At 52.4% G+C, this 27,868-nt stretch overlaps 3 protein-coding genes and 1 long non-coding RNA gene across 21 annotated transcripts in view; 1 reads left to right on the forward strand and 3 right to left on the reverse strand.

Annotated features, from left to right (window-relative positions):
• Positions 1–681, reverse strand: part of dlg1b (discs large MAGUK scaffold protein 1b) — a 31,332-nt gene extending 30,651 nt beyond the window's left edge. For 4 of the 12 annotated variants that reach the window (XM_086044239.1, XM_086044238.1, XM_086044233.1 and 1 more), the window contains exon 1: positions 260–679. In XM_086044239.1, the coding sequence (XP_085900365.1) occupies positions 260–278 (19 nt within the window). In that variant the 5' untranslated portion in view covers positions 279–679. Of the gene's footprint in view, positions 1–259 lie in introns of all 12 variants that reach the window. The other 8 variants (XM_086044236.1, XM_086044234.1, XM_086044232.1 and 5 more) reach the window with 4 other exon arrangements.
• A 4,069-nt stretch (positions 682–4,750) lies between these two features.
• On the reverse strand, positions 4,751–9,365 carry ptmab (prothymosin alpha b). Its single transcript, XM_086044243.1, has 5 exons — positions 8,400–9,365; positions 6,923–6,988; positions 6,066–6,150; positions 5,900–5,991; positions 4,751–5,523 (listed from the first exon to the last, which is right to left on the reverse strand). Exons 1-5 carry the CDS (start codon positions 8,442–8,444, stop codon positions 5,479–5,481), a joined length of 333 nt encoding a protein of 110 aa, XP_085900369.1. The 5' UTR covers positions 8,445–9,365; the 3' UTR covers positions 4,751–5,478.
• On the forward strand, positions 8,679–11,095 carry LOC147141552 (uncharacterized). Its single transcript, XR_015088529.1, has 3 exons — positions 8,679–9,079; positions 10,441–10,604; positions 10,788–11,095. It is a non-coding gene; the product is annotated as an uncharacterized LOC147141552 (long non-coding RNA).
• Positions 11,096–19,230: 8,135 nt separating this feature from the next.
• smg7 (SMG7 nonsense mediated mRNA decay factor) overlaps positions 19,231–27,868 on the reverse strand; it is a 19,116-nt gene continuing 10,478 nt past the window's right edge. For 4 of the 7 annotated variants that reach the window (XM_086042412.1, XM_086042416.1, XM_086042414.1 and 1 more), the window contains 14 exons: positions 27,735–27,868; positions 27,590–27,660; positions 27,160–27,220; positions 26,968–27,087; positions 26,153–26,576; positions 25,768–25,888; positions 25,352–25,692; positions 24,407–24,706; positions 23,101–23,253; positions 22,907–22,981; positions 21,742–21,892; positions 21,467–21,661; positions 20,688–20,830; positions 19,231–20,348 (listed from right to left, as the gene is read on the reverse strand). The exon at positions 27,735–27,868 is cut by the window's right edge and continues 29 nt beyond it. In XM_086042412.1, the coding sequence (XP_085898538.1) occupies positions 20,235–20,348; positions 20,688–20,830; positions 21,467–21,661; positions 21,742–21,892; positions 22,907–22,981; positions 23,101–23,253; positions 24,407–24,706; positions 25,352–25,692; positions 25,768–25,888; positions 26,153–26,576; positions 26,968–27,087; positions 27,160–27,220; positions 27,590–27,660; positions 27,735–27,868 (2,403 nt within the window). In that variant the 3' untranslated portion in view covers positions 19,231–20,234. The remainder of the gene's footprint in view (positions 20,349–20,687; positions 20,831–21,466; positions 21,662–21,741; positions 21,893–22,906; positions 22,982–23,100; positions 23,254–24,406; positions 24,707–25,351; positions 25,693–25,767; positions 25,889–26,152; positions 26,577–26,967; positions 27,088–27,159; positions 27,221–27,589; positions 27,661–27,734) is intronic. The other 3 variants (XM_086042413.1, XM_086042415.1, XM_086042417.1) reach the window with 3 other exon arrangements.

Here is a 27,868-nt window from a genome sequence, read left to right on the forward strand (position 1 = left end):
GTGGCTAGCAGTCGCTGTGGCGGCCCTCGGCGGCCCGGTTCGACCCGATGCGACGAGCCGGCCGGGCCCTCCTGGCGCTTCGTCCGACTGACTGACTTGACTAACTTGGGCTCCGCCTGGACGCCATTTGGACTTTCGCCCTCCTGCGAGTAGCGGCTAGCATGATGCTAGCTGGCTAGTCAGAAAGCGGCTTAGGCTACCGACAGCACAACCGGAACCGCACAGCATTCGGAACCGCACACCACCTATAGTGACTCACCTTTCTTTCGGACCGGCATGGCGCCTCCGCCTCCGCCTCCGCCTCCGCTTGAGCTCGGCTCGGAGGCGCTCGGCGGCCGGGAAGACAACGTCCGGACGAGCAGAATGTCGACAGGCGACCAAGTGCACAACTCCAAACTCAAACTCGACTGGGAGGGAGGGACGCGTCCCGCCAGCACGAATCCAGATGGGCAGCACCGGCGGTCCTGGACTGGACCGGACCGGACCGGACGGTACTGCTGTGGTGTCTAGTCTAGTCGTGACGCGACGCGACGCGACGTGACGTGACGTTGGGTCCCGTCCCGAGCCGCTCCCCGTTCAGTGCGTGTACCGGCTGAAGGAGCAGAAAACTGCAAAGAGCCGAACTTGTTTGTGCTCAAGTCGAGCCGTGCGCGCGCACGAGATGCAGGGGTGTGTACGCGCTTTGAGTGCGTTCGTGTCAAGTTGGGAGAGGAAATCCCTCCGCCTCCTCGTCTTCCTCCGCTCCTTCCTCCTTGGTTTTCTCCTCCTGCTCTTCTTGCTCCTTCTTCCTTCTTCCTTGTTCAGTTCGGAACTTTCCCTTCCTCTTTCTTGGACCTGTCTAGGTGACCCTGTGCTGTGGCTTGCTTCATCAGTCATCATTTTGGATCCGGGGGTGTCCCGTCCCCTGTGGGCCTGTCTAGCCCTTGCAGACTCTCTTGGCGTCGAGGGCACAACAGTGTCTTGACACGACTTGTTTTTGAAAAAGCTCAAGAAAAAGAAAACTCATCTTTTAATGCTCACTGAGCTGAAATCTCGTGAGGGATGCAGAAAAATACTCACTTGTCCTAAAGGAAGAAAACTCTTAGTTACTTGTACTTAAGAGGAGAAATAATCATTTACTTGACCTAGGGGAAAGTAATAATTACTTGTGCTAAGAACAACAAGTAATCAGTTACCGGGCCTCAACAGTGGAATTGCTTTAGTCCTTGACTTCATACTTGGAATACTCACCTTCTTGTCCTCCCACCAAAAAAACAATGTTACTTGTACTTAAAAATAGAAAAGTATTGTTTCTTGTACAGTCAAAATACTTACTGTACTTGCATTTAGGGAGTAGAAGTTATCATTTACTTGACCAAAGGAATACATAGGTACTTGTACTAAGGACAATAAGTATTCAGTTACACAGTGTCCCTACGCTGTTAGCATATTCATTAGCATTGCTAATACAGTATATCCTCATTTATTAGCACTGATGTGGTTTGCCAAACGTTTTTTCCAGCATTTTCATTAGCGTTGCTAATGTCTATGGGCATGTTCACTGGCATCGCTAATGTAAATTTAATATTACTAGCATCACAAAGTTCCTTTAGTTTTTTACTAGCATTGCTAACTTCAGTCATGTATTTGGTAGAGTGTGTGCAATCATTTCTGTTAGGAGGTTTATGAGCGTTACTAGCTTCTATTAGCATATTTGTTGGTATTATTTTTTACAGTAACTTCTGTCACCACATTCAGTAGCATTCCTGATGTCTCTTAGCTTTTTCCACTAGCATAACTAACCTTTGTCCGCATGCTAACTTCAATTTCCAAATTTTATTAGAATTGCTAACTTGTTTTGGCATCTTCCCTAGTTAGCATTGCTAACTTCAGTTCACACATTTTCGAGCATTTTCGATATAGTAACTTCCTTCACACTAGCATTATGCATTTGTACAATAACTTCTCTCAGCACCCTTTATTAGCATTGCTTGCTCACTTTCCCTTTTCGTCGCTATCGGGCGGATTCTGCGTTATGTCAAAATGACAACTTGACAAGAGGGCCAAAAAAACGCCAGCTTGTTTGAGTTCATATAGGCACCGCTTCATTCAAATTGTATTGAACCTTATACCGTATTGCTATTACACACTCAAGTCCACATAATACTACGTAAAAAAATACATTCAGTCGCTAATTTCACGCCGGCATTGATTAAGATGGTACAAACAAGAAGCCGGTGTATAGCCGAGCGGTTCAAAGGCAGCGATCGTGTGAATCCCCATCGTGCAAAAATCCTTTGAAATGTCATTAAAAAAACGCAAGCATCTGCCCTACAAGATTTCCACAAAACGCCTTCGTCAACGTACGTCGAAAGCCATGAGTGATGCAATCAATAAAACAACGAGCCAACTCACCCCGTCAATATAAAGTGGATATTAAAATGAAATAGAGACTTACTTCCGCGACACACGATTGAGGGCCCGTTTGCAACGAAGACTTTAAACAAAGAAGCTAACATAATCCAGTGAGCCGTACTATTTCCACTCATTATCTGAAAGAAAACACCCAGACGTTAAATAGAGGGACATTTACGCCACATGGCTTCCGCAGACCGAGGTATGCGAAGTAGTTTTGCCACACGTCTGCAAACATGCATGCACTGACTTATAAATTGCGTTCAAGAGTGGCATGTGTATTTCTGTTTCTGTAGTTGCTATTTTACCGCTTTAAATTGGCTAGAATTGCATCCACGGGGAGGGGGGGGGGTTGCGGGTGAATTTGACCGCTTTTGTCCATACGAGGTTTCCGCCGGTCAGCGCCCATTTGTAAATTGGGTCAGCACATGGAACTTGCTTGAGCGTGTTCGAGAGCCTTGTTGGTCAGTGTCAGCTGTCATGCGCGGTCGTGCCATGACACGCTGGCGACCAGTCCAGTTTGCCTGGACGTGGCCTGACTGACCTTCCAAACCTTCTCACTTGCATACCTCTGCGACTGTTCCGTTCCTTTTTGGTCTCAATGTGACCGTCTGTTATTCTGCGTGCGTGTGCCAAGTACAGCAGCTTAGCGGAGTCCGATTAATTATGAGCATGTTGCGCTACTGTGACATGATCACTAATCACTTCAGTGGCTCTCATGCTGGGCGGCCGACAAATCAGAAATCCGACCTATGCGCACGCACACGCGCGTGTGCGGGCCCGCAGTGGTAATCTGCACATTCCGGCCATGTCCCGCCGGGCCGGGCCGCTATTCCAGCCTGCGCATTACGTTCATCATTTCCTCGGGCCCGCAGATCCGGTTTGAAATGAGCAAATCAAGTGCAATTGACATATCGCAATCAACGATCGCTTTATCGTACCAATGTAGGAAGAACACACACCCGAAGAAAAAAAAGTATTGCCACGGCCGGGTCACTTCCACTCTAGACATTTGACTTTCCATCAGAAGATGAACAGGAGAGCGCAGTTGCCAATTGCATCTTTTCTTTCCTGTTCTTCACGCGTGGGCGTGTCCGCCTTGAAGTCAGCCGCTTTTCGAGTCAGCTCAACTAATGGGACACGTGACTGATGGCCGTTTCTTTCTTTCCATCGATTGCTCCAACGCGAGCTTGTGCTTGTTTTTGCGAACGCGTCGCAAGCCGCCGTTCCAGCAAGAAATCGACAGGCCGCAGCACAAGACGCAAAGCGCTCGTCAGCAAAAGGAATCGCGGGGCCTCATTGGATTTGGCAAACAAGTGCAGAGAAAAGCCGGCAACGTTTCATGGAGCGATGAGCCCCTCAGGATGGAGCTCAGGACGAACTGGCCAAAGTACGGGGAAATTGTCCATGATTCTTCCAACGTGAATTCAAGTGGGCTGGTGTGAGCCCTCAAACAGCCGAGCTCAAAAGGAGTCCCACTTGGGCCCTGCCTGCATGTGTGCGTGCGTGTGTTAGCACGGGGACGCAGTGAGGCCGTTGCCGTGGTAACGACGTGGTGGCAACCCACGACAGTGACACCGGGACCGCGCGGTACTGACATCAGCAGATGAACACGTGGCCCTCGCTAATGCTTCCCAAACAGACGCACAATGACGCGCTTGCACTATTGTGCTCTCGCTCTCAATGACTCTCGATCTGTCTGTCCACTGTGTTGTGTGCTTGAGCGCATATGCGCGCGCCATTTTGTGCTACATGTCACCGTGCGTTTAAGCTTGTGTTTAAAAAGTCTTTTGTAACATTAATGTAACTTGATGAGCATAGCACATTATATATATGTATATATATATATTATATATATGTGTGTGTGTGTGGAGACACCTTGTGGCCAACAGCAGATTGCACACAAAGTCACGTGCGCGCGCACACACGCCGACGTCATCTTTTCTTCCTGCATGAACGGACTCTTCCCCATTTGAATGCGACTTCTGGCCGACAATGCATCAGCGACGTGTCGTTGCCTCGCATGTTGGGGCCCGATTGTCGGGGACAGGCGCTGAGCGCGGCAGCTGCTTGCGCGGCTCCGGTCCTTCCGGCCAAGACGGAACCGATTGGCAAACTTCTTTCTGGCAAGAGGCGATACGTCAAAACACGCCGTTCGCCGTCTCCTAGCAGCGCTCCAAGCACGGCTCAAGCCAGGCCAGGCCAGGCCGGGCCAGGCGTTCATTGGCCCGGCCCACGCTGACATCGTCAAGGGCCCTGGATGATGATCGCTTCACCGCCCCCTCCCGGAGTCGGTCCAATGTACCGCTTCATGTATAGTGGCAAAACTTTGGTTCATAAATTGTAAATAAAGTGATTGATTTTGGAATTTTATTTCTTAAATCAATTAATTACAAAGGTTATCCAGCGTGCAGCCGGCGGAAGAGGGGCAAGAAGGCAAAGAGCAAAGTAGAAGTCACAAAATAAAAGTCCGGTTTATTGTCAAACAACAAACTTCGCACGTACACCAAAAACAGGCGGCCAGAAAACAACCAAAAAGAAAAAGGAGAAAAGAAAGAAAGAAAGAAAGAGAGAGAGAGAGAAAGAAAGAAAGAGGCTCTTCTTTTCTTTGGCCTTCCTCCATCCAAGCAAGCGAGCGAGCGAGCGAGAAAGCAAGCAAGCACAAAGTCGTTTTATGGTACAGCTCAAGTACATACATTAAATGGAATTGACTGGAATGCTCTGAGTTCAACGGCCAAAGACGTTTTGGACTTGGTGCGGGTGTGACGTGGTCAAAAGATCTCGATAACCAAGCACCCGTTTGCCTCCTTCCCAACAATATGTACAAAAATATAAAATGTAAATAAAAATACAAACTAATTCTCCGCTGGAGTCGCTGTTGTCGTCGTTATTGTTGTCGTCGAGGCCGGATTGTGCGTGAGGATGGCGGGGGGGCGGCGGGCGTTGAAATCTACTCGCTAATGACCACATATTCTTTCGTTTTGTTTCGTTTGGATGAGCGCTCCTCCGGCCCCGCCCCCTGAGCCCAACCACAGGAAGCGGCCCGGCGGGTCGCCGCCGCCGCCGCCGCGGGGAGCCGCCGCATCAATCGTCATCATCGGTTTTCTGCTTCTTGGTCTCCACGTCGTCCTGGTAGCCACAAAAAGCCATTTACGACCCGACACCAACCTTGCTTCATTTCCCCATTCCTTGACTTTGTTGAATTTTGCTCCGTATCACTCTTATTACGTCGGTAGAATTGCACTGCACAAAGGAATCATTTGCCCCGCCGATGGATGATGTGACGATAAGCAGGTGGAGAGTCCTTTTTGATGGACCTTCTGCGGCTGCTTTTCAATTTTGGAGGCTCGCTTTTACGGCCTTTCCCTCAATGCCTTGCAAATGCATTTGCAAGTTCACAATGCCAATTTGCCATCTTTGATTCTTGTTGCGCCTACTATGGAGCAGCTCGTCTTTCGCTGGACTTGCGTTTTGAATCAAGTGAAAAGTTGTGGTGGAAAGTCACCTCGTCGTCGTCTTCGTCGTCGTCCTCGTCGACCGCCCGCTTCGTGCCGCCCCCCAGCTCATCCTCATCTTCGTCCTCGTCCTCCTCGTCACCTGCGCAACAACAAGCGCGACGGTCAGCAGTTGCATTGCCGGGAAGGAGAACCTCATGGACACGTCTCGGGCACCTTCTCCTTCATCTTCCTCATCCTCGTCGTCCACCTCGTCGTCCTCCTCGTCGTCGATCTCGGGCTCGCCGTTCTCCTCGTTCTCCTAAGAATCCAAACTTTATGTTCAGGCTTGCTTTTATGTCCTTCATTTAGCTGACCGACTAACTCTAAATGGTGTTAAATGCCTGAAACAAAATTAGAATGCACTTCCCTATATTTGTGGTCTGGCTTTTATAACCTATCCTTGGGTCTTTTGCTGAAAAACTTTTTGTCCGCAGCAAAATAAATCATGCTTTGGCGCCCTCTTATGGCAGCTCGGTGCACAGAAAATGTTTATTCGGGGAAGGAGATTTGTGGGCCATAACCTTATATTGAAAAAAATAAAATAAAAAATAAAGGCATCTTGGGGACAAGGAGCTGTGTGGCAGTGAGGGGAGGCATTTCATCTGGACATAAGTAGTGCTTTGCCACCATCTAAACAATCGTAAAAACTAAAAAAAAAAAAATTTTCAAAATGGAAACCATCGGAAACCTCTTTGGAGAGCATCAAGGATGTGCGGCTTTTCAGGGCTCCGTCCCGATCGCAGGTGTTCAATGCAAGTGTGTATTTTGCTTTCACTGCGCTTGTTTCTTTGGAGTCGTTCAATAGAATATGATTTTTCTTTAATTGAACACTTGACATAATTATGTCCACAAACACCTAATTTGACAACATAAGTGGAATGGTCATTCGAAAAGAGAATACTGTTTTTGGGGGGTGGCTGGAGGGGGGTACTTTGTGTGACATTTTGGTGTTTTCGTTTAATGAAAGGGGCACTCGAGTGCCACACTTTAGTATGTGTGTGTGTGTGTGTGCGCGTGTGAGAGATCGTCACCTTTCCATTGGTGGCGGCATCTTTGCCGTTCTCCTTCTCCTCCACAAGCTTCTTCTCCTTCAATTCCTGAACAAAAAAAAAACATTTGTTGAGCGAAACAAAAACCTCATTTTCAGTTGGTACTGACCAATATCAAGCTTCCTGTTGTCTAGTAGGAGCTGCAGTGCATGCTGGGAGCCCGCCCTCCTCTTCATGTCTTGTAATCGGATCCTTTGGCGGCGGAGCCCCAAGGCATTGTGGGTATTGTAGTACGGCAGCCGCCATAGGTCGCCAGACACGCCCGGGAGACGCACTGCATTACCCACAATGCAACGCGCCATTAAAACTAGCTCGAGGCGTCGAGGGGGAAGGGATGTGTGACGTTTAGGGGAAGGGGGGCGGGAGGACTGCGAGTAAGTGCGGTAGGGGGTGGCCGGGGGATGGGGGGGGGGGGGGGGGCGGTTGGCGTGTAACGGAGGACAATAGAAGAAGAAGACACATGGCCCACATCACGCCGGAAAACTCCCGCTCGGTCCTCGAGCCGAAAAAATTCAAAATAAAGAAAATCCTCAGATCGAGCTTGGCCTTCATCGATTCATTTCCGACATGTACTGTATTCCGATGAGCTCCTAAACACGTAACAAAATAAACAAAAATCACTTTTTAAAAAAAAAGTTTCTTTCATCACATTGCGCTCGTACACGCGCGTGCACGCAGCACTCAACTTGAGCAGGTTGTGAAAGCCAACACAAAGCGCGTGCACGACGCATCACACCTCCGCTCACGCACGCGCACGCACCTAAGTGCTCCGCATTAGCCGCCATTGAGAACCAAGAAGAATATATATATATATATATATATATATATATATATATATATATATATATACATACACACACATTTTTTTTAAAGGCCATAACCAATGTAAAGCTTCCCAGGGAGACGCGGAAGCGCCAAAACGAAGCCGCGCGTGAGCGAGCGTGCACGCGCCGCCGAACCCGAGCCCGTCAACAAACACAGCGGCTCCATTCAAAGGAACTTTAGGCACCGGAACCGAGCGAGGACAACGAGCTCAGTCGGTTGGCGCCCCGCGACAGCGTTTTTCAACATCCCTACGCCTCCTCGCTCGGACCCCGGTGCGGGTCGGCTCGTCCACCGGTTCTTGTGAGAGCGGAACCGAGCCGCTCGTATAAACAAAGACGGCTCGCGAGTCGCAGGCAGACAATGAGGCTGAGCTGGCGTCATTCGAGTGACATCTGGAAGCGGCCGAGATGCTCGCAAAACACGTTTGGCGCTCGCTTCTTCGGACGCCGGACGGGCGCAGACGCCACCAGATCTTTTTCGTTGGTTTCTTTTTCAACAGCATATCAATATAGATTTTTGTCAAATACAAATAAAAAGTGACGCGTGTAGCCCGCGCAGCTTTGTGGAGGTGAGCGGCTTAGCGCGCAGCTCACGCACCGTGACAAGAAATCAGTTGTCGTTTTCTTCTTCTTACCTTGGCTGAGAGTTCCGACGCGGAGTCAACTTTGGCGTCTGCCATTGTTTCGGGGAAGTAAAATAAAGCAGGCGAGAAGGGAGCCGGACAAAAGTAATTCCTCGGTGGCGGAGTTCAGTGTGTTATTGTGCCAATGGCCGAGCAAGCTGGCGGCCGAGTGGTTGATATAGGTTAGTGGGCGGGGCCGAGGACGGCTTGGCTCTCTCTGATTGGCTGTCCTCGCGCTAGAGGGCTTCTCGCTCGAACAACGGCTCGAATTACGAAGGTCCTGGGCCGCGCCTCCTCCCGCCCACGTCGATGCTCGGCGTTTTACGCCTCCAAAATGTCATTGTGAGCGACTCAAGTGCACAAAATGGTAGCCCGCTGCACCGGGAAGGCCAAATTCACTCGTCTGCGTCGATTTACGCACTAAATATGGCGGATAGCTTCCGCGCGGGTGACATATGGCACCATTTGATTGATTGATGTTCGTCTGGACCAATGAGGCGGCGACATACGGGCCCGCAAGTCCCGCCCACTCATGCGGAGGGAAAAGAATTTGGCGAGAACGACGCCAAAATGTCAACTTCTCCGCAAATTTTAACGACGGCTGACGCTTTTGTACATCGCGCCGCGTCATCGCGTGCCGGCGCCGGGCCGCAACTCGGGAGAAAAGCGCCGTTCGAGAGTCGGGACCAAAAGTAAGTGGAGCGCCACCGCCGCCATTTGAGCTCTCCACTCGCCCCTCCCCTAAGCGACCGGCAGCCATCTTGAGGCTCCCTCTCCGCCGTCGTCTGCGAATGGCGCAATTCTCCCTCTTCGCCTTCTTTCGTCTTTTCCCAGCCGACGACGACGAAGTTCGACGGCCCGTCATTCCAAACGAAACAAGACGAACCGAGAGTGAACGAGGCGGGCGAGCGCGTGGCTTCGTTTGCTTCTTTTGTTGAGTGCCAAAAGTGCGACACAACACGTGCGACGAGACAAGTGCCCTCCCCGCCCCAAAATAAAAAGCAACATCGTGTGCTCGTGGACATTCTTGAAACACAACATGGACCTCCTTACCGACTTTAGTACACATGGCTTTTAACAGCGGAACACGAGAAGGGGCAAAGAGACGGCCGCCATTAGAGGGGGAGGGGCGTTTAATTCGCCGAACAAAACGGCCCGCGTTGACTGACGCACTCCGACGCTCGCGACGACTCCCATTGGTCGAGCGAGTCGACGCCGAGGCAGGTTGGCCCTGCCTGCTGCAGCGAGCGCCGATTGGCTGCCGCCGCCGCCCGTCATTTCAAACGCTGACGACGTCGGTGCCTCGTAAAGCGCGGCTGGCCGATCGCAACTGCGGCCGAGCATCAAGTTTCACTGACAAGAGCTCCCCTTTCAAGATCCCCGCCCCCATCCGCACACACAGACATGCACACCCCTCCACACGCACGCCCACACACACGCGCACACACACACGGATCACTCCCCCCCCCCATCCCATCGCAATGAATTTAAATGCCATTAAATCATTCCTGCCACCCAAACCATTTTTATGCATATTGATAATTTAGGACAATAGAACTGTGTTGTATAGCCCCAGACTAATAGAGAATATTAAGAAATGCATTCGTTTTTTTAATAGAAATATCGTACAATGGGACGAACTGAAAGTCACAACAAGTGTGTGTGGGTGTGCGCGCGCGCGCGCTTCTCGGGCTGCCCCTAGTGGTATGCAAAAGAATCACACTATAAAATGGTCAACGGTGTGTGTTACTCCAGCCGATTTGTTCAATACGGTTGGTTCACTTCTATGCAACTTTGAAGTGAGTTAAAGATTGTAGAACCGTTTGTTGTCAACATTTATCTGTTTTTTTTGTAATTTCGGTGACGTGCACTATATCGGAATGACATCTTCAAGTAGCCTTTTTCTTCAAACGCGGCGATAAAGGTTGTGTAACCGGTCAGTGCCTAATGTTGCAGTGGCTTGGGAGAATATTTTTGGGAAGTAGCACTTCCGTGCGTCCGTCTACTGGTGCTTACTGAATCTGTCTAATGCTACTCTGCTGTTAATTCACAGGTGGCTCCGCCCTGGCCAGGTGACTAGCGCAGCGCAGCGGTCCAGATTGGCCGCAAGACAAGAAGGCCTCGCTTGACACGACGTCACCCCGCAACGGGAGGCAAAACGGCAACGGCAGCGTTCGCTCCACGGCCTTGCGATGCGAGCCAGCGTTTTGCTTTGTCGTAAGTCCTGAACAACAAGGAACACCTCAAGTTGACTGAAAGGGAAGCCGTTTAGCTTAATGCTAACCGATCATGGCAAGTCCCCGGTCGGCGGGCGACCTCCTGACCGACCGCTCCCGCCTTCATTCCGAGCTGACAAACGTTGACGTCTTCTTCTCTGGTCTGGTCACTTTCTGTTTGCAGACGCTGAAAAAGTAGCTGGAGCCCGAGGCGCCGCATTCCTCCGGCTCACCTTGGCCGCACACAACATGACAAGCATCCCTTCTTGTCCTCAACGTGCCCTCCTAACCCTTCGCAATCTTCTCCCGGCTCCTTCTTGCTTCTCCCAAATCTCTTCCAAGAACTCCTTCAAACACTTCCCTTTTCAGCCAAACTTCATTGTTCCTTCTTATGCATATACCCCTCCGAGATATCCTCTTTGTTCCTTCAACACCTCCTTTTTCTTAATTGTTACTTTCATCACTTCTTCCTACACCCCCCCCCTCCCCCCCTTTGTTCCTTCAACTTTCCCGTGTAGTTCAGTAGAAACTGTCACCTTCAAGACCACATCGTTGGTCCCCGCTGACTCAAAAACGTCCTCCTATGTCTTTGTCCGTCCTGCAAGACTCTGGTGAAGTTTGAGAGTTGAATGAACACGTCCACGTCGCACCACTGAGTTATGTCCCAAAATACAAAGACATTTATTTTGGAACCGTTTGTGCAACACTTCCTGCTACAAGCGAAACACACGCCCACATTGCGCATGTGTGTATGCGTGCGCGGTGCTTTGTTTGCATGAGAAGAGCATGCATGACAATGAGAGGAGGTGTTTTCTTTTCAAGTCCTCATGGGGGGGGGGGCTCTGCAGGTGGGGGAGGGGCTCAGTACGCTCCCTCAGGTACTTTTGCTGCCTTCCTACACCAACACTGACAAACGTGCACACACACGCACAGGTCACCCTAAAGATCAAAATGCTCCAATCTGTTCCGTCCTGTACGGAAGGTGAGAAACAAGTCAATGCAGTGCACGTCCATCTACTTACTTTATTTTTTAGCTTTTTTGCAGACAGCATTTTTCTAGAGTTTGGTTATCAAAAGTGCTTGTGCGGGTTATAAACAAAGGAAGAATGTCACTACGGTTTATTCGTACGGTCATTGCATATTGTTTTTTGTATTTTCATTTGTGAAAGGGTGACGTTTTTGTACCAGAATCAATCTTTTTCATGCAGCACTTTCCCTTTGCTATTGTTCTGGCTTTTTAAAAAGCCACAATTGAATATTTGACTCAGAATTCAAAAGTGTATCAAAGCCATGTTGGGAGGCAGGGGGACAAAACAATCTCTCTACACAAACAAATGACATGAAAAAAAAGAAGAAAGCTGTCATTTCACAAGAAAAGAAATTGTCATTTTTTCAATGAAAAAATCATTTCATGTGCTACGATAGAAAAGTAAAATAAAAACATGAAATTCAATCAAACGTATTAGAATGAAGCTTGTTGCTAAGCATACGTGAAAAATGGTTGAAAGTTTTTGTTGGAACAGTACATTTCGACTTTGCAGGTGCAACAGGTACAGTACATTTAAATACGCTTGCATTTTAAACTGTGTTTTAAAATTGTTTTGAAGTACGTTGTTTTTCATTTCATGTGCTTTAATCGAATCATTGAAGTCCTTTATTTACTTCAATGTTCTTGAAGCGCAGTGTTCATGCTCCCACCAACAATTCAATGACTTTTTAGTTGTTGTTTATTTTATTGGACACTTAGGCCTGCCATGTTTCTGCGTTTCCCTGGTGGCCATTCTATGTGCTATTTGGAGAGTCGCCTATTTTTCACCTGCAACTTACTGGAGTGAAAAGTTGGAGGCACATGTGACGGAGTAGAGATGATGCTCAAGGCTTTGTCTCCACCTGCTGGCTGCTTCTCGAAATGACACGTTCGTCGACCTCATTAGCATTGGGACTCGTTTCATCGCATCCATTTTGCCGGTCTCGGCAGACACGCCACCACCAGAAACGAAATGTTTGATCCATTAACATTACAACTGCAGTTCACGAAAATGGATCCCTTCCCTTTCAATGCACTTTCGTGTTCAAGCTCAGTTCAATGTAATACTTAACTTGTGCTAATTTCATAGCTATTTAATACACGGTGTAATACAGCGTACAGACACTGGATGGCGGCACGTCTTATGCCGGTCGATACACAACTCAGTTTTTATGTAAAATATAACATGATTAATAGAAGTACATTAAAATTAGCATCGGGCCAATGACAATTCAATCAAAACCAAAACATTTTGGGTGTTTTTCATGTTTTTCCTTCATGAGAGTCGTCAGTCCTCCCACACGTACACGCGCGCATTCACACGCACGAATTTTCCATGTTGACTTATGGAAATCGGAAGTCAATCAAAATGTTCACGTTGTGTGTCACACAAACACTGTATCTTTGTTCAACTCTCGCTCGCTCGCTCGCTCGCTCGCTCGCACGCACGCACGCACGCACGCACGCACGCACGCACGCACGCACGCACGCACGCACGCACGCACGCACGCACGCACGCACGCACGCACGCACGCACGCGTTGTGAAATGGCGGCCACGGGCAAAATGGAAATTGGGGACTGGAGTCTGAAATAAGCAGAATGGGGCGACAGTTTCCGTTTTCTATAAATAAACACACATATATAGAAACACTAACACAGGACACACACATTCAGTGTACAAAAATACCCGGATACAAAAGGTTTTCGTACGCAAACACACTCACCCAACACAACGACAACGCACAAAAACACTCGTACAACACTTGAAAACACATCTTCCCACAAATCCAAAGATGTCACGGTTGGCATTTTCCACAACTTTAAATTGCATGTTCAACTGCATGCATACACATTTTTAGCATGTCAATTAGCATTGCTAATATATCCTGATTAGCATGGTCACTGCTTGCTAGCTTTCGCATTGGCATTGTCAACATGTGTTAACATGCTTGCTAGCATTTTTACAATCCTGTTGGCGCATTCACAAACAATGCTAACTTCTCTTAGCATGTTCACTAGCATTTCTAAATTCATTTGGCACATTTGCTGGAATTGCGAAGGCGAGAGTGTGCCGCTGTTTGTGTATTTGGAGGCCCCTTCACTTCCAATTCCTTGTAAGGTCCAAAGGGAAACTTTCCAACTTTGAGCAGGGAGGAACCTGGCCTACTTTGCCCAATTCTATTTTTAGAAACACACACACACACACACACGCACACGCACACCCACGCACACACACACTGACAACTTGCAAGCACCACAGGCATGCATGTGTATTTGATGTGGGTTATGTATATTATGTGCAAACCTTTCTACTTCTTTCAGCATTTTTCTTCTCTTTGTCTTTTTTTTTTTAACTCCACTGTGTGTACTACTATTGTGCGTGAGTGTGCATGTGAGAGAACTGGGAATTTCCCAACAAGAGAGATGCAATCTTTTCTTCGCAAACCACATGCACACGCACACACACACACACACACACACACACAATTGAATGCAAGGTTTGACACTTGAAGAAAAAGCTCTGTGCAGAAGTTGTTGACTTTCCCAAAGAAAAGTTGCCCAAGCGATGAGAAGTCAAGTCAAAGTTAAAATCATCCACTTTGTACTTGTCTGGGAAAGCGAAGGATGAGGAAGTCCCGAGCAGACGAGCGCACCTGCACAACCGCCATCATCACTTCCTCTTCACGCACATCCCCAAAACACGCATGCGCGCGCGCGCACGCACGCACGCACACACACACACACGCACACAGGAGGCACACGCACACAGTCCAGTACGTGAACGCACGTGGGCAAAAAGGTTGGTCGAAGGACAAAGCAGAAGTCAGTTGAATGTGACAAAAGTGAGACAAGTGGGAGGAAAATGAAGCAACGCAAATCAGACATTGCTTCTGACTGGTCCAGTCCTTTGTCCGATATCTCCGATTAGAAAAAGCAAACTCCTGAAAGGGGCCCGGGGCAAGAGACAAAGCTCGGCCTCGGAGTCCAGCGTTGTCGTCTCCGGCCGCCGCGACGGGCTCTTCCGATTCGGCCTCTTCCGATTCGGCCTCTTCCGATTCGGCCTCTTCCGATTCGGCCTCTTCCGATTCGGCCTCCCTTCCATTCGTCGTCCGTTTACTTCCTGCGGCCGTCCGGGGGGGCGGCGAACGTTGGGACTTTTGGGAAGCGCGGAGCTGCCTTTTCCTTTCACGTGCTTCTCCAACATTTTCTTCCTCATCTCCAGAGACGCCTGGCTTCTTCGCGTCAGCATTGGCTGAGTTCACACGCCGCGTCATCGCACAGCACCGCGGCTGCTTTTCGCCCACCATTCCAAGACTGGAGACATTTGCAGTGCTACTGAGCGCACACAAATGATTTGCCATCTCCGCAAAGGCTTTTGTCCAGACTTGTTTCATGCTTCAAAAGAATTCTTCTGAAGCACAATTCAAAAGCAATGTCTGATTTTCATTGCTTGATTAGCACCCGAGCAGCGACCACTGCGAGGTCCCCGTTGTTTCGCTACGAGTGATCAGTTCTTTTTTTCTTTCTGATATTCTGAATTGCATCTTTTGGGGAGCGAAACAGACGCCAAAACTCACCACGAGCCTGCTGAAAATTGTGATATTTTAACTTTGTCATGCAGCAATATACAAAAATAAAACCGAATGAAAAATGTCCCGATAGCCGCCCCACGGTGGAAAACAAAATCCAATTCCAGTACGTTTGACCTACGGCTAGGAAAATCGGGAGGCACGCGTAGCGTCCCGAGACGTCCAAACAAATTCATGGCAGTGCCTTAGCAAGAGCAACGGGACGTGAGCTAACATCCAAATTTGGGCCCATTTTTACACCTTTACAGGGCTCATACTTTTGCGCTCATGTCCTCGGCCTGGCCTGGCCTGGCCTGTCCTGTCCTGTCCTGTCCTGTCCTGACCCGCGCAGATCAAGTTTGAAGTCAATCTTCTGTGCCGACGCACCGGGCGGGTGCCCGCCATCACAAATCTTGCATTTCCGAATAGAGCCATTTCACACAGCCAAAGTCCGGTCCGTGTTCAAATTTGCACCGGCCCGCAGCCTCTGGCACAAAATCAATCACGTGTGGCCCATCAGCACTGTTGAGTGGAAATTGACCTCTCCTTCTTTTTCCTTTCTCTGAAATATCAAACAAATGCATCTCACTCATTTGCCAAGAGACTCTTTGCCCCTTTCAGGGGTCACAGGGTCCAAGTGGGCGTGGCTTGCGGTCACATTGGCGTTAATGAGCTTAATAAGAAAGGCGACTGATGGGCACTCTGTAAGCCGCGGTGACCTCCTTAGCCGCAAGCCCGCACGTGAGCAAAACCAAGTCTCGTCGTGTGACTCCACATTCCCCCGAGATCAATTGCAATCCATCGAAATCAAATGATAGAGGCAGAGTTGCACTGTCTTTCTTTGTGGCTCGAGCACAAGGACTACGTTGACCTTTTGACTGGCTGCCCACGAGCGCGGCGCATCTTTGCTGGGACGCACGCGCTTGCACAAACGCCGGCGGCAGATCGCACTGGCCAGCAATTTCAACCCTTTTTTTTTTTTTAATCACCCAAAACCACAAGGTTATTTTTGTCAGCGGCGACTTGAAAACGTCCGAAAGGCGTAGCGTCGCGTCAAAGACAAGTCAAGTCTAGTCAAGTCAAACGTATTTGTCGAGCGGCGGCGTTGTCGAGCGGCGGCGTTGTCGAGCGGCGGCGTTGTCGAGCGGCGGCGTTGTCGAGCGGCGGCGTTGTCGAGCGGCGGCGTTGTCGAGCGGCGGCGTTGTCGAGCGGCGGCGTTGTCGAGCGGCGACGGTGCCGCAGAAGCTCCACCGCCGCCATTCGGCTTTGCCGGCAACAACTTTTGCTTCTCCTGTTTTGGCAAACTCCGCCAACAAAGATGATTGTCATTTATGTCTCCCTCTGTTGGTCGCCATGCAGCACTGGCCCCCCGCAGTGCTCAAAGTGTGACGTCAGTGTTCCCATGGAGGCGACGCGATGAACGCCGCCGCTTAGGTGGACTTGTTGCACATGTGAGGGAGGAGGGAGGAGGGAGGGGCAGGGGGAGGGGGAGGGCCCGTTGGGCGTCGTGGAGGCGGGGTCGGGTCGCCGGCCCTCGGTGGAATCAAAAGGTGTTGATGACGTGGAGTGAAAAAAAGGCGGGGGAAAAGTCAATGCTGCGGCAGGAAGTGCAGGCGGGGCCGGGGGAGGGGGAGGGGGAGGGGGCGGGCCTGCCTGCCCCCTGTCACCAGCGATGCGCGCATGCGTGTGCCGCACGGCGGGAGCATGTCATACAGCACACAGCCAGTTGCACACGCGTCTTCCACACGCATATGGACAAGTAGCAGGCCACACCTTCCACAGTGCAGTAAAGTAACGTTCCACATGCATTCGGTGCGTTACCCGTCCGTGGCTGCTACCGTGCTAACATGCTATGATACGCGCGCTACATTGACCGGTGGCGTCTCTGGCATGACAAGTTGAGTGGGGCACAAGAGTCTGCAGTTTGCACTTTACACTTTACATTCACAAGCAGCAAAACCTACACAAGAAATTCGAATTCAAAAGCACAATCCATTTTTATTCATAGCCTTACAAAATAAGGCCTTACATAGCGTAGCCTTGCAAAATAAGGCTATGAATCAATTCTTTGAGTGCTTGAAAACAAAAATGCTACTTACCAGTGTTGTTCATTTCTTCAATATGAAGGATGCATGTCGATCTTTTATCAAGGCAAACTTGTCAATAACTGGCTGTCGAAGTCCCAATAATTCATGAAGGGATTCATTTTCAATGGACAACATGGCCAGGGCATTTCACCGCTGCTGTGCTTCTTCCAAGTGCCTTGTTGATCCTCCTCTTGAGTGTTGAAAAGTTTCTCTCGGACTCAGCTGTGGTCATTTTGAGCAGTGACACCGTTTCGGATAAGTTGTCATAAATCAGCTGCAGCAGAGACTCGGCTCTGTCAACTTACTTGAGCTGCAGTTTCGAGCTTGATTTGATTGCTGAACTGAGTGAAAAGTGTGCTGTCCGCCTACATACTATAAAGTGACCGCTCTCTCCTCCACTTCAGCCATCACAAGCTTTCTTCATAACTGCCGGAGTGGTTTTCCCCCCCTCTCCGTTTCTTCTTTTGCTCACTGTAGCCGCATCACACTTTGTCTTTGCAAGTGTGTCTAAATGTCCACCGGCTGATGCGGTCCCAAACGTTTCATTTTCGCTCAAGTGGCAAAGGGCTACTAAATTGACCCTTGATCAACGAATCTATTTCATTCGTATTGTTGGTTTGCTATTCTTGTCTTTTTGCTCCCGATGAAAACCAACCTAGCTTACTGCTGTATATTGCCATCCGGCAAAAAACGGAGCTCGTGAATATGTCTTGACGTCACGGCGCGTCACGTATTGCACTCCGATGTGTTGATTGGATGATGGGCCCAGTTAATGTGGCCCCGTGGCTGTCGATTGAGAGCAGTTTGGCACATGCGCACTATGATTTAGTGCTCATCACTTCTTACATTATTGAACTTGGCTTTGGCTTCGGTAAAGCGGCACGCCTTTGTATTCTGCATAAATGTCTATCACCAAACTGCCTAAGCAACATAATTGGTATTTATTGCATATTATTCTTGGTCAAATATTTTATAAACGATTATCCATATGAAAAAGAAGACCGATTCTATTCACAATTATTTTTGAGCCGGCATAGTGCTCAACAGCGCCATCTGGTGCGGCAGGGACCTCACTGCATCAGACCCACATGTATTAAGCCTCTCATCGGGTCACGTCCCAAAGCGGACGACAGGACACACTAGCTGGTGAAAAGAACGCAGCTCGACGACGACTTGCGCGCGCGCGCGCCTCCGCAAAACCCTCGTATGTATGGCGACACTTTCCAAACGTTTGGAGGAAAACTCTCCGACGTAGAGCCCGATGATATTGAAAGGAAAAAGCTGTTCTGCTGCTTCTCCTGTGAGCGCCACTTGCGGTTACAGCCAGCGCCGCGCCCGCTTCAAATGTGCGCGCGCCGAGGTTTCGCTTTCTGACAACCTCGACAAATCAACGGATGGGTGGCTGGCAACCGGCCCCCCCCCGCCGGGCAGCAAACAATGGAGCGGTGATCAGGTGCAAACAACAGACGCGTGCTCCTTTCCCCCCCAAGGCAATCATTCAAATGGCAGCGAGGCTCCCCATTGGCTGGCTGGAGGGGTGTTAGGGGGCGGTACTGACGGCCAATCGTTTCCTTCATCCTTCTGCCGGCCCCCAACCACGAATATTCTCTCATACACACACAGTAGGACAAAATTGTATGATCAATAATAATCAGACATTTAAAAAAATGCTGAAAATCCCCCAAACTCACCAAAGAGGCCTGGACAAGCTCTCGAAAAGATGCAACCTGTTATTAGCTTCGCCCAGCCCTTAATTTTTGGGGTTCTAAAAAAAACAAAAAGTGTAAGTGCACGTCCACTAGGCGGCGGCGGCGATCCCAATCCGAATGTCAGCGCGTGCGCAGGGAGTGTCAACAATGCTAATGAGGTCTTCCGGCGGCAGCTTACTGTATTACAATACTCATGACCCCACCCAACACACACACACACAGGGACTGAGCATGTAGGATGAAAGTTCCTATTTATTGGCAGCAAGGACACAGAAAGAAGAAAAGGCAGGACGACCAGTGAGCGTTAGGATCTTCACTGTCTTCCTGACGCAATTATGCGCATTTAAAAGTTGCCACGTTTTGTCAATGTAGCGTTGGGATATTGACGACGGTCACCTTCATCTGCGAGCGATTCCTCTTAATGGCGGTGCAACTGAGAGGAGGCGGGGCTTCGGGTAGGCCGTCAGGTGACCTCGCTTTCCTCGATGATGCTCACATTTAAAAAGCCAGCGACTTTTTGTCGTCTGTCGCCATTTAGCTTAAAAAGTGACTAGTCTTTGTTAAAAAGTCTCGGTCCGGGCGACTTCCCGTCTGCTCGAAGAGGAAGGAAAGCGAACGCGGGCTAAACTAGCGAGCGGGATTATTACAGCAGCTGTCTTGCTAAAAGATGGCCAACGACAAATCACTAACTACACCATTTTGTACATGCGGCACACCGGCCTTCCCACCATTTGCATTTTTCCACGTCCTCGTCGTCTTCCTCTGCAAGGAAAGAAGCGAGTGAGGAATTCAATCTTGGGGTCACCCGACCGCGGCAGGGGCCTCGCTCGCCCTCATATTTGCCAAAGATGCAAAGAGGCCACAAAAACGCCTCGGGTGGACTTGGGAGGGCGTCTGGCGTGGACAAACCAGTCCTGCCTGTCCACTCACAGGTGTGCGTGTGTGCTTTTGTTCTGTCTGTGTGTGTGTGTGTGTGTGTGTGTGCGTGTGTGCGTGTGTGCGTGTGTGCGTGTGTGCGTGCGTGCGTGCGTACGCCTGTTGAGTTAGCGATGATGACATGCGCGCGGTCCCGCATCGCCCGCGTCGGCATCGGCCCGCTCCCCTTCAGCGGCCTCGTCCGAGTGGAGTCTCATCCTGGTGTTTTGGGGGGTAAGGGGGTCGCGCCTCCCCCCCGGCGTCCACCAACGGTCGCTGGCGTTCGTCAAAGTGTGGCAGCCATGATGTCGTCGTGCGGGCGATCAGTGCGGCGGGTTCATGGCGCCGTGTCCTCGCTGTTGTTTCTGCTTCTGCTGCTGCAGGAGCTGCTCCAGCGCCGACGGGCCGGGCTGCATCATCGAGCTCGACCAGATCGACTGCAAACGCAAAAAAAAAACAGTCCAAGTTCGGCTCAAGAGGGGAAATTCCACACGCGCGCAATGTATTGAAACGCGCGCAGGTGACTTGCTACGACCATTAGAGGAGCGGGTCTACGCGAGCAAAAGGTTTGCAACAACTTGAAGAAGTGCTGAGAGTTCCTTGCAAAATGACTCGCGATTGCATCGTCGCGCATCAGTGAGCCTTAACCGTCGGGCCGCCGCCCAAGCCCAACCTGGGCAAAACGATTGCAGCTTTGCGCCTTCGGCCCCGGGTCCCATTCGCTGTGGCTGACAACGGTCCGACGGCACGGTGCCGGCCTTCCGCGCTTTCGCTACCTTGAAGCTGTCCAGCAGCACGCTGGAGGACGACTCTTCCATGGGAGACTCCTGATTGGTCCAGGAGCTGCCGCCGCCGGGCGGGGCTTGGCGCCAGCCGGCGTCCGGAGCGGCGGCCGGCAGATAGTCCAGCCCGAAGCCACCTGAACAACAGGCAAAAGTACAAGCTGACGACGACGTCGGTGGTGGTGGAGATCGACGCATCCGACCAAATGCCGCGGTGAAAAAGTCAAAGAAAGAGCTTTGGGAAGTTCGCGCGGCTGGATAGGAGCGCTTCATTTCGGTCGAGCTTGACAAGATCTGTTCAACCTAATTAAAAAGAAGAGCCACTCCAACACCCCGATTGGCCTTCCTTCAGACGCTCTCGCAGTGCAGGCCTGAGCGTTGAGCAAGCGTCTCGGGAGGGACTGATTTTTGCCGTAGTCCGATCGGGCGGGGCTAACGCAAAGGCGGTTTCGACGGGCTTAGCGTGCATGCGCAATATCAGCCCATCGCGAGCTGGCGGGCACCGAGTCGAACGGCCATCCGATTGAAAGGGGCTACGCGCGCTCACGCCTTCATCGGATCGGATGCCGCGCCTTTGTCGGTTTAGCGGCTTGGCGCCCGTGTTCGGGGGCCGCCTCCGACACGCGCAATGCCGCACTTGGCGTTTGTTTCTATCCGACATTTTGTCGAAGGCATTTTCCATCCATCGCGACACATATTGCTTTCCAATGAGCGGCCAAAGTCCAAAAAGTTGCGCCCCGAAAGCCCGAGGCCATGTCCATTTTGGAGCGCACCTGTCTTGTCAGGCTTCCAGCGATCGAGCGCTCTGCGCTCGCGACTGTCCGGCGTGCCGATGGGCCCGAAGTTGGAGAAGGGCGCGGTGGCCGCCGCCGCCGCGTGGTTGTGGGTGTGGGTGTGGGTGGGCGGGGAGGACGGCAGGCTGCTGGGGTTGGACGAGTGAGGGGACTGGCTGGCCGGGGTGGAGTGATCTGCCAATCAGAGAGCGGCCAGTGAGCCGGCGGCGGCGGCCGGCGCGTGCGCGTGTGCGGGCGGGCGCTACGCTACGCACCTGAGCTGGCGGGCAGCGAGGGCGACCACGGCGTCCACTCGAACAGAGAGTACAGCGACGTCTCCTGGTGCATCATGGGAGCGTCACACTTGGAGCCGGGCGCCATGTTCTTCCCGTACGCCTGACTGAAGATGCTGTTCTGGTTGTACTCCTGACGCGCATGCAAATGAACACACACACACACACACACACAAAGACAACAACAAAAAACACACACAAGGATAAAAGTTTAGACAGAATTGGAAAAAGTGTTCCTGGGTAAAAGTCATGTTATTTATGGAATAAAAGACATTATACTGCGATAAGGAAGTGGTATTATTTCTATCTTCATGATAAAAAACAACACGTTTTCAAGAAAAACATTTTATGACTGACAAAGGAGAATTCTTTTTGGAAATGTAACACACCCCCCCCCCCCCCCCATTTGGGCCAGGAGCGTTTCCACCACTTGAGCCGGGAGCGCTGCTGCGTCTTTTTTATCTTTAGAGCCGAGAGAGCGGATACGTCATTTTTTTGGAACCAATTCGCCAATGAAGCAGCAGTAATGGCGGACGCAGACGATCGCGGCGACCGCGAAATAAGTGACGGCGGCGATACAGACGACGCGCTTGTGGACTTTGAACCGGCGTAACCAGTCGAACGTGAGATATGGTTAAGACATGTTTGCAGACAATGGCGATACCGAGGGCTTTGGAACACAATATAGGATGGTTTGGGAGGGGGGATTCAAAATAGTGCTTCTCTCGCACCGACACTTGATTTTTCCATTTTGGATGGAAAGGGTAAATACTAATAAACTGCGTGCCTGTGTGAAAGCCACACGTCTCAGCTCTCAAATGCGGTTTCTGTCTGCTACACGGGCTGAGATCGCGGAGAAATTCTTTTGGAGGCGTTCCAATCGCGGGAAAACGTGAGGCTTTAGAGGGTGTGTCCGAAGTCGGCCTTAAGTTTTAGGGGGATGTTTTGCCAGGCGCTTTAAGCCTTAGTGGGTTAAGAAAAAATGTGCTAATCTGACAAGAAATCAACAAGCCACACTGCTGCTGGCGGTCCTCTCCTCGCACACACGTGGATGTGAAATGTGAGGAGTGATCGCGAATGAACGGCATCTTGGGATTTGCCGCGCGAGACGATTCCAGGTGGCGGCGAGGCGGGAGGCGGGGCTAACCTGCGCGGGCAAGAGGGAAGACGACTGGCCGAGCGCCTCGGGGCCGCCGTCCGTCTGTCTGCTGTGATTGGGCAGCTGGGGAAGAGGAAAAGGAGCAAGAGGGAGACACGGTGAAGGACGGCGGCGGCGCGTCACGCAGCCGCGGAGGCCGGCTGGAGGAGCGAGGAACGAACCACGGCAACGGCACTACGTACAAACATGTTGGGTCCGGGTAGCGCGCTAAGAGGAGCGGACAGAGCCCGGAAGAAATCGGGAGGCTTAGAAAAGAGCAGCTGGTCCTCGTCCTCCACGCGGGCGGCCAGAGAGCTCAACAGGTCGGGAGGGAGAAGAGGCGAGCGCGAGGTCCCCTGAGCGGCGGGAGGAGAAAAGCGGGAAGAGGCAGCAGAAAAGGCGGAAAACAGCCACAGCAAGTCAGCGAGATTCACCTGCGCGCCGGAGCGAGCCACGCCTTCCAACCGTGGCCCGGGCTGGGCCCTTCTCCAAAAGAATCAAAGTGACCCGCTCAACATTGAAGCCATTTGGGCCGGCGGCGCCTGACCGCCGCCTTTCTCCGCCGTCCGTTGCTTCTTTCTACACTTCACAGCCAGGAGGGCGGGGACCTCCTTTTCGTTCTTTTTTCCTCAAACCAATTCTCCGTCTCTTAGCCGATGAAAGGCATCAGAACACACGCGTGAGTGACGGTGTCGTGAGCGCCGGTGGGATATGCTGGACTTTTTTTCAAGCGGTACTGGCGGAAGGTGGCGGGAACTCTGAAATAAGTGACGACGGCGGCGAAACAGACGACGCGCTTGTGGACTATGCAGCGCGACAACCGGCCGGCCGTGCTCTCAGGTTAAGACGCATGTTTGGAGACAGTGACAATGGCTTTGGCACAGACTGGAGGATGGAAATAGCACTCCATTTGGGGGGGGGATTGCAAATAGTGCTTCTCTTGCACTCACGCTGACCCATTTGGTCTTTCATCTGAGTTTGACCAGCCAGACGCTAATTTACATGCGCCTTGGCACCCAACGGTTGGACATTATCGAGGGGAATTGCAAGGAATGAGCCGAGAACGCGCTGAGCTTGATTATTTGGCCGTATGAAAACAAATAACCATTCCTTTAGGTACGTGTCAAATATCGGCCGGAAGCCAGGCTCTCAAAGCCATTACGGAAGCCCAGCCTAACCCTGTCTTGCGAGGCAACTTCTTGGAAAGCTAAAGACCGGCACAAAGCCCCAAGCCCCAAGCCCCAAGCCCCAAGCCCCAAGCCCCAAGCCCCAAGCCCCAAGCCCCAAGCCCCAAGCCCAAAGCCCAAAGCCCAAAGCCCAAAGCCCAAAGCCCAAAGCCCAAAGCCCAAAGCCCAAAGCCCAAAGCCCAAAGCCCAGTCGCTCCAGCAACCGAGTCTCGTCAACCTCTTTTGAAAACCTAACCTCGACTTGAAACCCTACACGGAAAAGCTCGACAAGGTTTGGAACGCCACTGTGAAATCCCAGAGCGCCTTTGTCAGCTGGGCTCACCTCAAAGGGGGTCCCCCTGGGCCCGGTGGCGGCGTCCTGCTCGGGAGGCCGCTTCATCCTGTCATCGGGAAGCCTGAAGGAGGCGGCATCCCAGTAGGGCGGGAACTTCATCTTCTTGTCCGCGCTGGAGGCGGGCGGCGGCACCGCCGCCGCCGCCATCTGCTGTTCGTACACTTTGACGGCGTCCTGAGGCGTCAAGTAGAAGGTTTGCGGCTTGAGTGACATCTGAACGGACGCCGGGAGCTTCTGCAGCAGCGCCGCCTGACTCGGACTCCACAGCTGCGTGTCCTGCACAAATGCCTCACAAACACCAAAATGTCATCACGGTTGCTCGACTCGCGACCAATCGCGGCCCAGCTCGCGTATCTCACGTGAGCAAACACTGAAAAGCCGCGATTGGCCGTGACCTGAGCACCCGCCATGTCGTTTGCGGCGGACAGCAAGTGGCAAAAGGGATGGATGAAAGCGGCGGCATTTTGCAGCTTTTGCTTGGACTAGGGTGGCCGCGTGGAGCCTACTACTCATTGCGGTGCGGGCCAGGAGGCGGCGGAGGAACACGCGCATGCAACTTTGCGCTTGCGTTGCCACGAACCACCAAAGAAGATTGGCCGGGTGCAAGACTCAAGACTGAGAGCGGCGCGGCGCCATCGCCGGCTACGACTCACAACACTTGCGTTACTAAAATTCGTTCTATCCCAATGACATTTTCATAAGTCACGTGGGAGGAAGTCTGGTACTGAACGAGTTAACGGTCGGGCAACGACATGGGATTTTGGGGGTCTCAAAATCAATCCATGCAAATAGGCCAGACTGTACTCTGGTCATCCTCAATCCTCCAGCCAGGAGCTGTCGAGTCAGAATTACTCCTGCGGACCCCTTGGCGGCGACAAAGCAGGAGCTCGGTCGGCGGCGGCATCGCGGCGGCGGGAAGTGAACGCAACTGACCTGCTGCAGGTGTGGCGGACTCTTGGCCATCGCCACCTGCTGGACGGGCTTGGTGGGCGACGTGACCTGCAGCTGGGAGTGGGGGTGGGACTGGGGGTGGGGGGGCTGCTGCTGCTGGCCGGGCCCCGCCGGCCTCTGCTGACTGTACGGGATGTGCGACTGCTTGCCCCCGCCGGCCGCCTGCGAGCCCGCCTGCGCCTGCGCCTGCGCCTGCGCCTGCGCGGCCGGCTGCAGGAAGGGGCCCGCCACCGACACGCCCGCCGAGAAGGCGAAGCCCGGATTCACCTGCAGGCCCGGGAAGGCCACCGGGGGAGGGATGACGAAGGCGGACGGCGGGAAGCCTGAAAAAGGCCACACGGGCGCTCACGGGTCGTGCGTCGGCGCCGGCGTGCGTGCGCACGCGCGCACCTACGTACCGGGGCGACTAGGCAGAGGCGGAAAGGCCCCGGGATGATGGATTGGGATGAACTGGGAAGAGCACGCGGCTGCTTGCGTTTGAGTTGCCGGAGTCTTCCTCACTTCTGTTTGAGCTTTCACCTGGGAGGAGGAAGACAAGCGGGATGAAGGAGGGGACGCAGGAGGGAGGTGAGTGAGGAGAAGGGGGAGACTGAGCAACAGAGGACACAAGATGAGCGAAAAGAGTCACGGGAGAAAAAGGGGAAGGATGAGAAGAAGAACGAGAAGAAGATGGAGGAGGAGGCAAGTTGCAGAAGGAAAAAAAGGAGGACAAGCAGGTGGTGGCTGAAGATGACAAAGATTTGCGCATTGTCCAGGAAGTGTCTGAAGCAGCGCGTTGTCCACCTGTTTTCCAGCCTCGGGAACTTTCTCCTGAGCAGCTTTCTTGCTCTCGCACTTCCTCTTGCCGTCTCGCTTCAGCTCGATTTTGCTCGCCGCCGCCGCCGCCAGCCCGTTTCCTTTGGCCAAGTCGCGCCGCTCCTTGCCGCCATCCTTCTGATGAGCTGCGCGGCCGGGCTCGCGCGGCTTGATGTTTTCCTTGAAGGTGACGACGGGCCGCTCGGCGCCGTCCGGCCACGGGTTGGCGGCTTTTCCCGCCGACAGCACCGACTTGAGGCCGGCGTTGGCGCCCTCGCCCGGCGCCCGCTCGCCGTTGGACGCCTCCTGCAGCACGCAGGGCTCCTTCTCGGCCGGCTCTTCGATGGCCTGCTCGGGAATGTCGCTGAGGAAGAGGAGCAGGCCGTTCTCGCCGGCGCGGCATTGGATGAGCCTGCGGGAAAGGGGCGGGGTCACGGCTGGAAAAGTCACTCAGCAGAGTCCCGCCCGACATCGCTGGTGCACTAAATACTCGATACTAGAACCTCAGAGGCTCCCCCTCTTGGCTGACGCACGACGCAACGACGCGTTCATTCAATTACCATTTTCCGACTGCAGCCACGTGTGTCCGTGCCTGTAAAATCAATTCAAAAAGAAATCTGCAAATATGCGGGTCCGCATATATTTGTAGTTTTGCCATTTGATTTATGTTTTATGTTGGATTCTATGAGCAGCACTTTGCTGCGGCGGTCGTTGGGTTTTTTTCCCCGAGCACGCTCTATAACTAAACTCGAGCCGACTTGGACAAGTCCTCTCGGCCGAAGTCTCGACTCGGGGCGCCTCACCCCGGCTGGTTGTCGGCGATCCACTTCCCCAGCGCGACCAGCCTCTGGTGACGCGTGCGCAGCAGCAGCGCGTCGCGGTCCACCGGAACGCCCTGGTGACCTCTGGTGAAGTCCACCGACCTGAAAGAGTCGGCGGGCGGTCACAAAAGCGGGCGGGTGTCGGTCGAGGGCGTCGCCGCACGCAGACGATACCTGAGAGCCGGCCGCAGAGCCAGGAAGCCTTGAAGCTCAAACTCCTCCGGCAGCGGGGTCACTGGAGATCACATCAACAGCAACAACAACAACATTCCAGAAAAGTCACCGACCACACCGGCAGCCACGGGAAGGTCAAAAGCCTCAAGGGGGAAAGTGTCACGTCAATGCGTGACCGTTCCGGGATTCGGCACAGGCTAAAAAAGCCTCCATAGCCCAATCCGACGTCGGGCCGACTGTCGGCACGTCGCAGCGGAAAGATACGCCGCGGCGCTGACCCTGAAAGTAGCTTGCGCGCACGCGTGAGATGTAACACCCCTCTATACCCGCCTTACCGACGGCCTTAAGAAGCAGAGCGACTAGCGCCACGGCAGCAGACTTGCTCGGTACCCGACCCGAGCAGTCCCCCGAAAAGTGCCGGAAGGAGTACCTGAGCATGTGGCCGCGTGCTGGTCTTTGGGCTGGAAGCTGTTGAGGATGGACACCAGCCAGGGCCAGACGCTGAAGGGCAACGAGTCACACACAGTCAGCGGCCGTCCTCGGCGCCGAGGGAGAGGCGCCGGCGCCGGACTTACTGCTGCCTCTGGTCCACGGCGGCCTCGTGGAACACGCCGGGCTTCAGGCGCAGCCAGTCCAGAGAAACTTTGATGGCCGGCAGAGGACACTCTCCCGCAAGCTCCTCCTCGTCGCGATTCTTGTTGAGCACAAC

The sequence above is a fragment of the Filicampus tigris genome, chromosome 10, assembly GCF_054856515.1.
Source record: "Filicampus tigris isolate MCC_2025a chromosome 10, RoL_Ftig_1.0, whole genome shotgun sequence".
NCBI lineage: Eukaryota > Metazoa > Chordata > Actinopteri > Syngnathiformes > Syngnathidae > Filicampus > Filicampus tigris.

Excerpts from the sequence above, each read along its gene's own strand:
- ptmab (XM_086044243.1), bottom strand. The coding sequence starts at position 8,444 with ATGGCAGACGCCAAAGTTGACTCCGCGTCGGAACTCTCAGCCAAG. Across the intron at positions 6,989-8,399 it reads CGTCGGAACTCTCAGCCAAG|GAATTGAAGGAGAAGAAGCT; the intron begins GTAAGAAGAAGA and ends TTTTTTGTTCAG. Across the intron at positions 5,992-6,065 it reads TGAGGAAGATGAAGGAGAAG|GTGACGAGGAGGACGAGGAC; the intron begins GTGCCCGAGACG and ends GTTGTTGCGCAG.